At 59.9% G+C, this 13,001-nt stretch overlaps 1 protein-coding gene across 1 annotated transcript in view; it reads right to left on the bottom strand.

Annotated features, from left to right (window-relative positions):
• SLC38A12 (solute carrier family 38 member 12) overlaps window positions 1-13,001 on the bottom strand; it is a 50,389-nt gene that overhangs the window by 36,116 nt on the left and 1,272 nt on the right. The window contains exons 3-6 of the mRNA XM_075562181.1: window positions 3,528-3,649; window positions 1,451-1,532; window positions 856-952; window positions 268-348 (exon numbers count right to left, since the gene is read on the bottom strand). Of these exons, the coding sequence (XP_075418296.1) occupies window positions 268-348; window positions 856-952; window positions 1,451-1,532; window positions 3,528-3,649 (382 nt within the window). The remainder of the gene's footprint in view (window positions 1-267; window positions 349-855; window positions 953-1,450; window positions 1,533-3,527; window positions 3,650-13,001) is intronic.

Raw genomic sequence — 13,001 nt, 5'->3', positions numbered from 1 at the left:
GCCCGGGAACACAAAGGGAACCAATAGTGTGTTCAACGCAGGGGGCCACACAGCGCCTACTCGTTTAAGAACGCAGTTATCTGCGGGGTGAAATTCAGCGAGGCTTGCCCGGACCAGGGGGTCCCTTTCCAGTAGGGGCAGTACAGGTGTCTGAAGAGAGTGGCTGCTTAGATGGGGGCATGCCCTGCCCCTAGGGGCCGAGGGGCTGTGCTGCCCGGGTGAGGAGTGACATGCGTGCGGGAACGGGCCGCAGCAGCCGGCGGGTACCTTTATTGAAGAACATGGAAGCCATCTGTCCCAGCTCTACCCGGTCCGTGATTTCAAAGAGGCTCGAAGATCCTCTCCGCTCTGTGGAGGCAAAGGACAAGGCAGAGGAAGGGGTTGTGCATGGGAAAGCTCAGGGGCGTTCCCATGATGATGAAACCCCATGTGTCTCACCCACTGCAGACAGAGCCTGCTTCAAGGAAACCGGGGTGGGGGCAGAGGAAGGGCCTGGACAGGATCTGGGAGGCCAGGGCAAAGGCAGGGTGTGTGCGGAGAGACTAGAAGTCAGAGCTGTGTCATTCACCCCCTCCCCGCAACCCATGTACACCTGGCTGCCGCTCCTTATCAACTCTGACTTCCAGGGGGGCCCCCCAAGGCCAGAGGGAAGGTCACCAGGCCCGGAGGCAAGGGCCAGTGAGCAGACAGGCAGTGGCATCTAGAAGCCAGCCCCCAGGCTGAAAGTGCCAGAGTTCTCTTGGGTGTATGTGTGCTGGGAGGGGGCGAGGGGTCCCCCAGGGCCTTCTCTGAGAAGACTGGGAACCCAGGGGGTCAAATGCAGCAGCAGGCCCGCCCGCCGGGGCTCAGACTTACGCACAGACAAGATGGGCCGGCGCTCGGCCCGCTCATAGCTGTCCTGGGCGAGGGCGTCGCTGTCAGAGGTGGTGGAGGAGTCGTCCTCGTCCTCCTCCTGGGGGGCAGCGGGGAGGGGAGGGGGTAGTAGATGAGCCTAGTGAAAAGGCCGGAGCGGCCAGGCCACAGCTCTACAGTGTCTTCTGAGCATCCTCTCCAGGGAGTGGACGGCCAGGACTTTCGCCTGTGGGGCTGCTGGGTAGTCCCAATGCCCAACCATTTGGTCAGCCACTGAGCGCTTAACCTCAGAGCCAGCAGGGCTCCCCCTGCCTCCTCGTGCCAGGCTGGAAGGTGACAGACACGCTCAGGTCCTGGCTGTGAAGGAATGACCCAGCCGCCTGGGGTGGGGGGTGGGGGTGGGGGGCCATAGGGGCCTGGAACAGCAGAGGCTGCACCTGCCCGGCTGGGGGCGGCAAAGGGTCAGAGGATCCCCATGCCCGGGATTCTGGTTGATAGTTTTTTAGCCCCGATGAGGGGTGCACAGGACAGTGTGAACAACACCCCCTGCAAGTGGCCATGCTGGGGGCTCAGCGGGGAGCAAGGGAGTGGCACTGACCTTGTAGTTTTCCATCCTCTTCCAGCGGAGCTGGGCGTTGGCTGCGGCCATGGCTTCCACCACAAAGGTCGTGGTCACGAAGCTGAGGGGCCAGGTGTCAAAGGTCAGGGGCCGCCAGGGGGGAGCAGAAACAAAGGCAAGGCCATCTTAAGGCCCCCGCTGACCACTAGGACCCCCGTTCTTGCTTTTGAGAGCTGGCTCTTCTTACAGGCTTGGCACCTGCTGTGCACACCCGCCTAGATCAGAGCTCGGCTTCTGGAGCTGCTGGGGGGCAGAGCGGCTCGGCACAGCTGGTGGGAGGGAGACCCTCAAGGGGGCATTGCGAGTCTGGGTAGAAGTAGACCGGGGGAGACTCAGCCCCCAGATGAGAGGGGCTTCTTTGGGGCGGAGGTGGTGGGCAGGGGGAGCGGGCACTGTAGGAGACAGAGGGGGCTGGGTCTCCATGCAGCCCCCAGCTGCCAGCAGGCTCAGAGGGCACCTCCTGCTCCTTGTCCCAGTGGACGAAGCCCACTCCCAAGTACAGACGCCAGCAGGGGAGCCCTGGCCCCCTCCCTTGCTCGCTGGCCGCCATCACAGCCAGCTCACATCTCGGCTGGCTGGGCCAGGGATTGCCGGGACGTTGGGTAGGAATGGAAAACACCTCCTCTGTACTCTTAGGGACCCAGGAGGCTGGCTCTGGAGTCGACGTCCAAGGGACCGTGGGGACGCCTGTTCTCGGAAGAGCAGGGAGGCCACCTTCCTACTAATGTGACGTAAGGGCACGGGGTGGGGGGGGATTCAGCTCCCTCTTCTGGAAGGCTGGCAACCCTCGGCGCCCAACCTGTGACTTTCCCGCTTCGACCTTGGCGGGCCCAACTCCTTGGGTGGGGAGCGGAGGGGACAGTGGCTCTGAGGGTCCGCCTGGGCCCCTCCAGGAAGGTTGCTCATTACCTCACCCGAGTGACTGTGGCAGGGTGTGGGGCGTCCTCTGCTTTTCCAAAGACAAAGTAAAATCGATCTTAATTAGGGAATAAAAAGACTCCCATGGCCACAAAGCCCTCCCTGACCTTGCTCACACACACAGGGGCCGAGTTAGATGGGGCCCCTGCCTGTCCCGTGCGTTTCCTAGTCACATGGCTGACGGGGCTGAAGGTCTTTTAGAGGAGGCTCCAACTGCACCTGCTGTCCCCTAGGTGATGCCGATGCACAGTGCCCCTGTGCGGCGGCTACACTGCCCGGGTGGGGTCCCGGATTTCCCAGGAGGCAGGGCAGGGGGCGGGGCTTGAAGCCCCAGCCTTTCAGACACCAGCAGGGTCACCCACGGCAGGCAGGTTTCAATGGAACGTCCAGCCACTGACAGATGAGGAGGAATGGCCTTGCTGCAAGTCTGCCTCTGACAGTCTCCGGGCCCCGGCCAGCCCTAATCACGGGCCTGCAGCAGTGGCGGAAGTGGAGCCCCTGGGGGCTGGGTGGCGTTCAGAAGGCACAGTGCTCGCCACAGTGGGCTCAGGTGGACCTGGGCTAGATGACCTGAGACCTGAAGCCAAGTCCCTGAGAGAAGAGTCCTAAGTAGCATCATAGCGTCTCCTCCTGGGGGAGCCGTCCCGAGAATCACCAGCCCCCCTGGGGCGGGAGCCCCTACAGGCTTGGGATGTCACTGCCCCCTGTCATCAGGGACAATGTGGCCCAGTGAGGCTAAGGTCTGTGTGCGTGCATGCATGTGCGTGTGTGTGCCTGTGTGTGTGTGTGTACATCACTTACTTGGTGAACTAGCTTAACCAAATTTGACCCTCTAGCCCGCCACCCCCGTCTCCCCTTGAATATGGTTGGGTTCTCTGATGGGGAGCCTTTCTGGGAACAGGGACCCGTCAGGGACATGGGTGAGGCATGCCGCAGGGCAGGTGAGTCTACCCGGAAGGAAACCCAAGGAGCAGCACCATGTGACATTCCAGAGAGCAGGCTCACCATGCCCACCCGCACTGTGTGACTGCTCGGTCAGCTCCAGACGCCCAGGACCTTTGTACCTGCCCCCACCACCATCGCCCTGCAGGTGACCGAGTTGAGGACTGGCTCTCCATCCCCGCCCAGCCGGCCTTACCTCATGAAACCCAGGAAGATCAGCAGGACCAGGCTGACGAGCCACCCGGCGGTGGCGAAGGCCTTGGGCATGGTGAGGGCGCCCGTACCCACGATGAGGTTGAACATGTACACCAGCCCAACCTGGAACCAACACAAGCCACTGTCAGTGAGTTCCCCCTCACGGACCCTGGCAGCTCTCGGGACGGACAACCCGAGGTCGGGAGGACAGCTGGGCAGGAGGCAGGCTGGGAAGGTGGATGCTGGAGAGCCCCCTGGCAACCCTTGGGCCACTCTCCCACCCCAGGCTTGGTCTACAGCCTCTTGACACAAGGTCTCAGCCACCACCACCATCCCCATGCCCCGTCAGGTGGGTGAGCGCTGCTTGGCCTCACCCGGCTTCCTGTGGGCTGGGCACCCTCTGCAGGGTGCCTCGTGCAAGGGACAGGACTCGGGGAAATGTCCTGCCGCCCTGACCCTAGGGGTGCTGACCTTGCCACTACAAACTTGGGGCTTTGTAAAGTGAGACCACCGGGCCCTGTGACCGTGGCTGCTCTCTCAGAAGAGCTGCGGGGTCCATCAGTGGCCATCCCTCTTCCTGGCTCCCCGTGACACTGCGCCTGCCATGGCCGAGGGGTTCGTTCCTCATTCTGCTCAGCTCACAGAAAGGGGCCCCTACAGCCCCTGGCCCCTTTCACTCGGGGTAACTTTTTTTTTTTAAGGTTCATCCACAGGGTACATACTTTATTCCCTTTTAAAAAATCTCTCTCACTGCCACTAAGTCCATTCTGACTCATCTGTACCCTGCAGGACAGGGCAGAACTGCCCCTGCGGTTTCTGAGACTGGGACTCCTTCTGGGAGCAGAAAGCCTCCTCTTTCACCCTCTTAGCAGCTGATGGGTTTGAACTGCTGACTTGCAGTGAGCAGCCTAACGTGTACCAGCTAGGGCACCGGGGCCACTCTGAAAACCAAACCAAACTCACTGCCGAGTTGATTCCGATTCATGTTGACCCAACAAGACCGAGAGAGTGCAGTTGCCCCGATGGGTTTCCGAGACTAAAGGTTTCCGGGAGTAGAGCCTCATCTTTCTCCAGAGGAGCAGCTGGTGGTTTTGAACTGCTGACCTTGTGCTTAGCAACCTACCTTGTAACCCTCTACGCCACCAGGGCTCCTCCATTTAAAAACAGCCGAGTAATAGTCCAGGTTTCGGATCTACCACATTTTTATACCCATTTATCAGTGAGGGGCTCTGGGGCTGCTTCCCCGTTTCTGCCACTAGGAACAAGGCGGCTGGCTATAAGCATTCGGTGTGGGGAGAGGCCTGCAGTTCTCTTATAGAAAGACGGGTGGCGCTGTGGTTAAGCGCGCCACTGTGGTCTGAAACAGTTGGCGGTTCCCACCCACCCAGGCCTTGGGAGGAGGAAAGTCCTGGTGGCCTGTTCCCATGGACCGCAGCCTGGGGACTCTTAGGGGGCAGTTCTGCTCTGCCCCAGAGGGTGGCTGTGATTGCACCGGGCACATCTGTTGCAGAAGGGCCTCTTCAGAGCATCCAGGAGCAAAGATGTCACGTCGAGGACTAAGGGGTGCCCAACCCAGGCCATGGCACCGTCAAAGCTGGGCCAGGAGTCAGGAAGACTGCAGAGCGGATGCATTTGATGATGGTGCTGCCCACGGGCACCGGCCACACAGAGGACCGCCCGGAAAAACAAGCAAGTCTGTCTCGGACAAGCGCAGCCAGAACGCTCCCCAGAAGGGAAGAGGGTGAGACTGTGTCTCAGGGACACGCTGGAGGACGGGGCGGGGGGGGGGGCTTGAGAAGCCCCTCCGACCTGCTGGACTGACACCTTGGCTGCAGCAGTGACTCACACACGGCGGCCAGCTGGAGGGTGACAATCTCAGGATAGGGGGTGGTGCCCTCGCTTGTCCGTGGGGTGGCTGTGAGTCCGGACAGAGCTGGGACTGCAGCCTCCAGCCATGCCTGCTGATCTAGCTCAGCGCATGCCACGCCCCCTTTTCCTTCCTCTCCCTCAGCACCTCCTGGGTCCTCAGGGGATTTCCAGCCCTGTGAGCACCCACCCGGACCCGGTGCTGGCATCCTGGGCATTCCCCCCACCCCCTGCACAGTCAGGTGGTCTTCCTCCTCCCCTTCCCCCCAGTCCCGCTGCCTTCAGCTGGGCCTGACCGCATCAGGTGTCTTCACTCCCTTCCCCCGGGCTTCCCCCAAACTGCAGCGTGTGGCTCCCAAACCCGTGACCCCGGCCACCCTCTGCTCCTGAGGTCACCTGACAGAAGCTCCCCGAGCCACCCACCCTCGCGCTCCTTCCTGTTCAAAGCCCCCATCCCTGTGCCTGCGCCCTCCGCCCGCCCGCCTGTCTTCCTTCTGCAATGACCTCCTCCACAATGGGGCCCTGGTGGCACGGGGGTTAAGCGCTCAGCTGCCAACCAGAAAGGTAGGTGGTTCAAACCCCCCGGCCACCCCCTGGGAGGAGGACGAGGTGGCTGCTCCCACAGGGTGGCTGTCCTGGGAGCTCCATGGGGCAGTCTGCTCAGCCTATAGCACTGGTTCCCAACCCCCGACCCCTTTGAGGGTCAAACGACCCTTTCACTGGGGCCGCCTAAGACCATGGGAAAACACGTATTTCTGATGGTCTCAGGAACCGAGACTCGGCTCCTCTGTCCATCTCCAGGCGGGTCACCCACATGCAGAGACGCTGCTCTGGTGAGAGAGCAGCTATCTCAGCCTTTGCATTGACTTTGGCGTTTTATACGCAGACTGTCGCAAAATGCAGCGATGTCGTTTACGGTTGTTAGGTTAAGACTGATACCCATGCGACACCGTACATCAAGACAAAATTTCATTTGTCATTAGAAATAGATATTTCACAATATATGATCACATATGGCTTTTGTGATTCATCACTGTGCTTTAGTTGTGTTCAATTTGTAATAATGAAAAGACATCCTGCCTGTCAGATATTGACATGACGGTTCCTAACAGTCGCACAATGACAGTGATGAAGTAGCAGTGCAAAGAATGTTACGGCTGGGGGTCCCCACCACATGGGGAGCTGTGTGAAAGGGCCGTGGCATGAGGAAGTGGAGGATCACTGTCCTACATGGAACCACACGGGCTCACTGGCCCCAGGTTTCCATGCCTTCAGGTTCTTCCCCCGCCGGCTCCCTCAGCCCTCGCCTCGAAGGGGGGCTGCTGGGTCGGAATGGGCTTTAAGGCAGCTCCCCAGGCCATCACCAATGAACCCCTTCTTGGCCAACCGCAATGGCGCCGAGTCCTGGTTTGTGTGTGTGTGTGTGTGTGTGTGTGTGTGTGTTTGTTTGCTCCTGGCTGGCCGTGGTAGCACAGTACATTTCTAAGGGTCCGTTTCGCGACTGTCAAAAACGGGGAGCTCACCGCCTGCCTACTCATCTGTTTCTGACCACTCATAACAGAAGCACAGCGCCCCAGTGCTGGGGACGCCGCCCCGGCTCACATGCCCACCTCCCCATTCTCAGAGACGCACCTGTCTCGAGTTTCACATTCCCCCTCTGCACCGCCCCCCCACTCCCCGACCAGGTGTTGAATTTGTGGTACACCAACGGGGCCCCTTCTCCCAGACTCCAGCAGTTCCCTGACCCCCCGCCCAGTCTAAGAAGACCGGAGCGGTTGTCGTCTTCAGGTGCTGTGAGATGGCACTGACCCCCAGCGACCCCAGCACAACAGCACGAAATGCCGCCTGGTGCCGCAGCATCCTGCACTACCCTTTGGGGGACCGTGGGAGGGAGCAAGGAGGGACTGGGCAGTGGGCAGGGATGTCCAGGCTCCGTGCCCCCCTTCTAGAGACCTCCTGAGCCCAGCTCCCCCAATCTCTGAAGCACCAACACCTCTCAGGCCCCGCCTGCCCCTGTATTTGTCCTGGCCCATGACCAGGCCCCAGGCTCTCCTCCGCCTGGCCTTTGCCTAGCACGGCGCCCTCAGCTGATCAGGGTGCTCCCTGACCGCTCAGCCCAGATTTAGACACCGCCTGCCCCGTTTCGTCAGCCGACAAATCGCAGAGCGGTTATAACTTGTCTGAATCCAGCCCTTGCTCCAGGGTCCTGGCTCAGGGCCTTACTCATGAAAGTCACTCTGAGGGGGGCAGGGGTCATGGAGCGCCGCGGGGCTGGGGAGGGTGCACGGCTGGGTGGGCAAGTCCATGGGCATCAGCCACTGGTCCACCAACAGGGAGTTCTCCCTCCCTCACTCATTGTCACAATATCCAGGGCTCTTTCTTTTTAAAAATAACTCATCTTATTGGGGCTTCTTACAGCTCTTATCACAATTCAAACATCAGTTGTATCGAGTGCATCGTTACGTATGTTGCCATCATCATTTCAAAACATCTTCTCTCTACTTGAGCCTATGGTACCAGTTCCTCTTTTCCCCCTCCCTCCACCACCCTCTCACCGTGTGACCCCTTGAAAAATTATCAATTATTATTATTTTCATATCTTATACCGTCTGCTGTCTCCCTTTGCCCACTTTTCTGTTGTTCGTCCCCCTGGTGGGATGTGTGTGTGTGTTAGTGCAACCATTGTGATTGGTTCCCCCTTTCCTCCCCCCGTTTTCCCTACCCTCATGGTATCATTACTCCCATTACTGTCCCCGAGGGGTTAATCTGTGTGTCGTGAGCTCTTATCGGTACCAGTGTCCATGCGCCGGCATTTGGGACGTTTCCATGTCGTTACTGCATATGTTACAGCCCATCCCTCACTCGCTGACTCATCCTGACCCCACAGTGCAGGGCAGAACCCCCTGTGGGTTTGAGGCTGAAACTTCTCAGGGGAGCAGACACATACCTCTTCTGTCTCCCTCGGAGCGGCTGGTGGGGTTTGCTTATTGTGCTGAACCTGAGGCATCTTGCAGGCTGCCGGGCCCACAGTCCCTGGTCTTCCCAGAGCCCCCGCGCCAGCTCTTCAGCAGTGTCTGTGAAGGTCTCTCACCTAGAGCTTCACGTTTGCTGTGACTTATCTCTGCGCTTTGAGCACAAGTGTCCACGTGCTGGAACAAGCGCCAGGTGACTGGCCATGTGAAGGGACTGCTCAGTAACTCACTTATGCAACGGTCACTGTGTCCATGGGCGGGCAAGGGATGCAAGGGGAGAAGACTGACCAGCAGGCTCTGACCCCGCGGGGCTACATTCTAGTGAACAGACCAGGCCCTGACCCCACAGAGTACACTGTCAGAGGAGAGAGACAGGAAGAGACAAGCCAGCACTCTGGCTGCAGAGACGGCCACCAGGGTGCTGGGATGCAGAATGATGGGGCAGATCCCAGAGTGCCAACCTCAGGAAGGCCTGCTAGGGAAGAAGCCAGGACCCCTATGGGATGAGGAGCCGCCCCCTGCCCCCATACCAGGGCAGGGAGGCGCCCAGGTTCAAAGCCCTAGAGTGGGATGGAGACAGGAATGTCCAGGACTCCGAGGGAGGTGGTGGGTGCACAGTAAGCCTCGGAGGAGCGGGCAGGCAGAGAGGCTGGGGAGACAGTGGGGGCGTGTGCGTGTGTGCTCTAGGGCATCACGGGGCCTGCTTGTTGCTTATAAGCAGCACCACGTAGGAAGGGATGGAGGCCTGCCTTCCTGGTGGGAAGTGGCACTGGTGCCAGCTCTGAGGATGGCTGGGAGAAGGACGTGGGCAGATGTACCTGGGGAACTGCAGGAGTGCAGGCGGCACCTGCCTAACTCAAGCAGCGTGTGGGTGTGGGGTGTCAATGGGAGGATCCCCAGGAGGTGTGGGTTGGTGGTGCTGTGGCCCAGGATGTCCTATGTGGGGGCTGTGGCTGTCAGAGTCTGTCGGCTACACACGTGGAGGGGTGGAGTCCAGCCTGTCAATCAGCTCACAGCCTGATGGTGCCTCCTGAGGGGTATGTATGGCCTTTGTATAAGAGCTGCTGGGACCCCCTCCTTTCTCTCTCTGTGCCCTGGCCTTCCTGCTCGCTGGGACTCTGCTCGCCTCCATGGGTGGCCCCATGTGGTCTGCCTGCCCTGAGAGCTGTTGGCATCCTGCCCTGTTTGCACCAACTCTGGATCCAGGTGACTCCGCACTCACGGGCCTGGGATCGCTCTGCTTCTCGCTCTTGGCCTTCCCGCATCACTGCCTGCAGGGACCAGGGCTCTGGCTAGCATCGGACCCATGGACTTAAGCTGGACTGGGCTGGGCTGCCTTCGTAATACAAGATTACTTGTTGATATAGAGCAACGCTTTCTCACGCAGACGACTGCTGCTGGTTCCGTTTCTCCAGAAGACAGCCTGGCCCAACACGGGGAGGGGAGAGGGTGGCTGGCCTCTCCCCACTAGCTGCCAGGAGCGCCCCGACCCCACAGTTCTGACCATCTAAAAGGCCACCAGACATGGTCAGATGTCCCTGTGTGTTTGGGGGATACAGCTGCCCGCCCTTCTCCCTGAACCTCAGAGAGATGGGGTAAGAGCAGCCCACCCCAAAGAGACACCTTGAATAAACTGGAGCAAACATGAACCCTTCGGAACCCCAGGGAGGCGCTCCTTCGGGACCGGGCTGGGCACAGGGTGGGGGTGGGATGGCAGAGCACAGCAGCCTGGCTCTGTTGCTGCCCTGTAGCTCCACAGCCGGAACTCTGCCCCCTGCGTGGGGCCGTCTACACTGCCCCGCAGCTTTCCCCCTCCTGTCCCTTTATGCTCAGCCAAGGCCACCAGAGAGCACTGGCCACCAAGAGCAGGCAGGCCGGGAGTGGCAGGGGGGCCAAGGGAGGTCAGAGGGAGCCGCGGGGAAGGAAGAAAGATTAGAACCTGCCTTTCCTGGGGTGACATGACAGTTCTGTGGGGCCAGCCTCAAAGTGGTTAGCAGAAAGCTTCGGAACCAAGTTTCATGGTAGGCCCGATAGACAGTAACCCAGGCCCGAGGGAGGGGTCCTGGTGTCTCCGCGGCTAAGGGCTCAGCTGCCACCTGAAAGCACGGTGGTTCCAACCCACCAGCCGCCCTGAGGGGGAGAGGCGTTGTCCGCTGGCTTCTGCAACTTGGAGACACTACATGGGAGCAGTCCCCTGTCCTCCAGGATAGCTACAGGTCATGACTGACTCAGGGCAATGCGTTTCCACAGTGCTGCCAAGTTCAAGGGTGAAGGTTCGTGCCCACCCTGGGAGCCTTGGAGAAAAGGCCCGGTGACCTACCTCTGATGAAAAGCACACACTGAAAGCCCAGAGGGGCCGTGCTCTGACACACTGGGGTCGCTGTGAGCTGTCACTGGCTCAGTGACCACCGCTCCCACACGGGCTGTGGCGGTGGCTGCTCCCTCTGCAACCTAGACCCTTCCCCCTCTCCACCTGTAGCAAGGAGTACTCATCAGGCCAGTTCCCTCTGCCTCACCTCCAGCCCCGCGGCCTCTCCCACAGTGGTGGGCACCTTGTCTGCCCCTGGCTTCCGCCCTGGCCGTTGACCAGGGAAACAACCAGCAGGAGAGTGGCGGGGGCAGCCCCTGGGCCCCGGGCCCGGGAAGCAGCAGCCACGCTTGTCGGTGAGGATCAGCCAGAGGCACTGCTCCCAGCAGCCGACCTTGCCATTGCCGTAGGTCTCGTCGCATCTTCTCTTTCTGGTTTGGGCCACTTCTCTCTGTCAGTGGGGAGAGACGGGCCTGCGTGCCCGAGGTCGGGGCGCACTCCTTGTCCATCCTGTCTCTGCGAGGCTTTGTACTCTGAGCCTCCCGTGAGCCTTGTCTGGCGTTAAACAGGGCGGTGGAATCCCAGCAGAAGCCAAAGGACCGTGGGATCTCCGCCGCTCGCCACCCCCAGCCCTGCCGGGAAAGACCACTGCAGGATGGGGCAACAGCCAGCTTGGGGGCGGCTCTGCCTTGGCAATGGCCAGGTTTGGGGCTGGTGCAGACTCAGGAAGGAAGACTCAGAGTAGGTGCTGCCCGTCCAGTGCAGAGCCGGGCCTGCAGGGCCGGGAATGGCTGAGCGGCAGCACCTGTGGGGAGGGCAGCTCCGACTGCCCTGGGGCTCAGCACAGGAGGCAGATGACCTAGCCCCACCCCTGCTTCCGGTGGGACCAAGAATCATGCTCCCAGGGCTGCAAAGCCCCAGCGAGAGCATGCTGCCTGGGGACCCTTCGGGATGGAGTAGAACTGCTCCTTAGAGTTTCTGAGGCTGTCAGTCTTTACGGAGGCAGACTGCTCTTCTTTCTTCCTCCCTGTGGCTGGGGGGCTTGACCCACACACCTTTTGGTGACCGGTCGAGCGCTCTAACCACCATGCCTCCAAGGCCCCTTCCCAGGCTGGTGGGGTTCAGGAGATTTCGGGAATACATCCTCTCTCCTCTAAACCCAGCCCACTGCCAACTTGTCCCCAACACTGTCCCCCTTTACCCTACACCTCTCTTCATCAGAGGAGACGGGGACACCAGTCCTTGTCTGCGGCCGATGCTGAGTCGGCTTCAAACAGCAAGGACATGCAATGTGGGGCGTGGAGCTGCCAGGCCTCACCACCCCGTTTCCGGTGGGACCATGAGGCGCCAACACCCAGGGCCCAGCACTTTTGTCCTTCCCAAAACCCAGTTGGAGAAAGGATGCCTTTCCTCATCTCTGAGTTTATAGATGTTGTCACAAGAGGTAGGAACTACGGGGACTTTCTGGGCAGCTCAGTGGCTTTGGCACAAAGAAGGCGTACCTAATCCCAGACTGCTGGCCCCACTGTGACGTTCGAGAAGGATCTGGGATGACTTAGAGAAGGGAAGGAATCACCTTGTGCCTGACGGCACAGCCCCTCAGGACACCGGAGTGTGAGAGACTGTTTTTCCAGCCTTGCTTTTCAGAAATGCTTCCTCATCCCGGACACGCCCCCTCCTCCCCCTCTAGAGTCTCTGAAGTCAGCAGAAACTGAACACACATATGCAGCTGCTGACGGCAACGTTCAGGGTTTGAATCTACCCCGTGGCACCTCTGACAAATGAAAACTAACGACCAAACACATCGCTTTCAAGTCACTGCTGCCAACTCACAGCGACCCCATAGGACAGGGTAGAACTGCCCCTGTGGGTTTCTGAGACTGAATCCCACGGGGCAAAGCTCTGGCCTGACACAGAGGGGTCGCCCAGAGTTCCAAGACCCAACTTGATGGAAGCGGCAGTGTTTAAATTCCAGAAAGAGGCTTCTCGCTGGCTTGTTCCCTTAATGCAGTGTGGTTTTCTCTGGGATACATTGTAATCAGTGAGAACCCATCATTTGATGACCCAGGCCTGCACCTCTGGGCTCTGGGCTAGAGGCCCATGACCAGCCTCTCATGACCCAGCCAAGATAAAATGAGCATTTGGGGGGCAGAACACAGGCCCAAGACGGTGAGCCTTCAGGCAATTGCTCTCACAGCACACCCCACCAAATGCTCACCCTGTGGAAGTTCCAGCCTGCTTCTGCGGCCTCTTGCACCAGACAAGACTATAAAAGTTGTGCAATCGAGAGCTCAGCTGAAGACCCGGCAAGCCACACGCTGCTGAGGCC

The sequence above is a fragment of the Tenrec ecaudatus genome, chromosome 10 (genome assembly GCF_050624435.1).
Source record: "Tenrec ecaudatus isolate mTenEca1 chromosome 10, mTenEca1.hap1, whole genome shotgun sequence".
In the NCBI taxonomy this organism is placed as follows: Eukaryota; Metazoa; Chordata; class Mammalia; order Afrosoricida; family Tenrecidae; genus Tenrec; species Tenrec ecaudatus.
The sequence above is the reverse complement of the archived record's forward strand: the minus strand, read 5'-3'. Positions and strand labels throughout refer to the sequence as shown.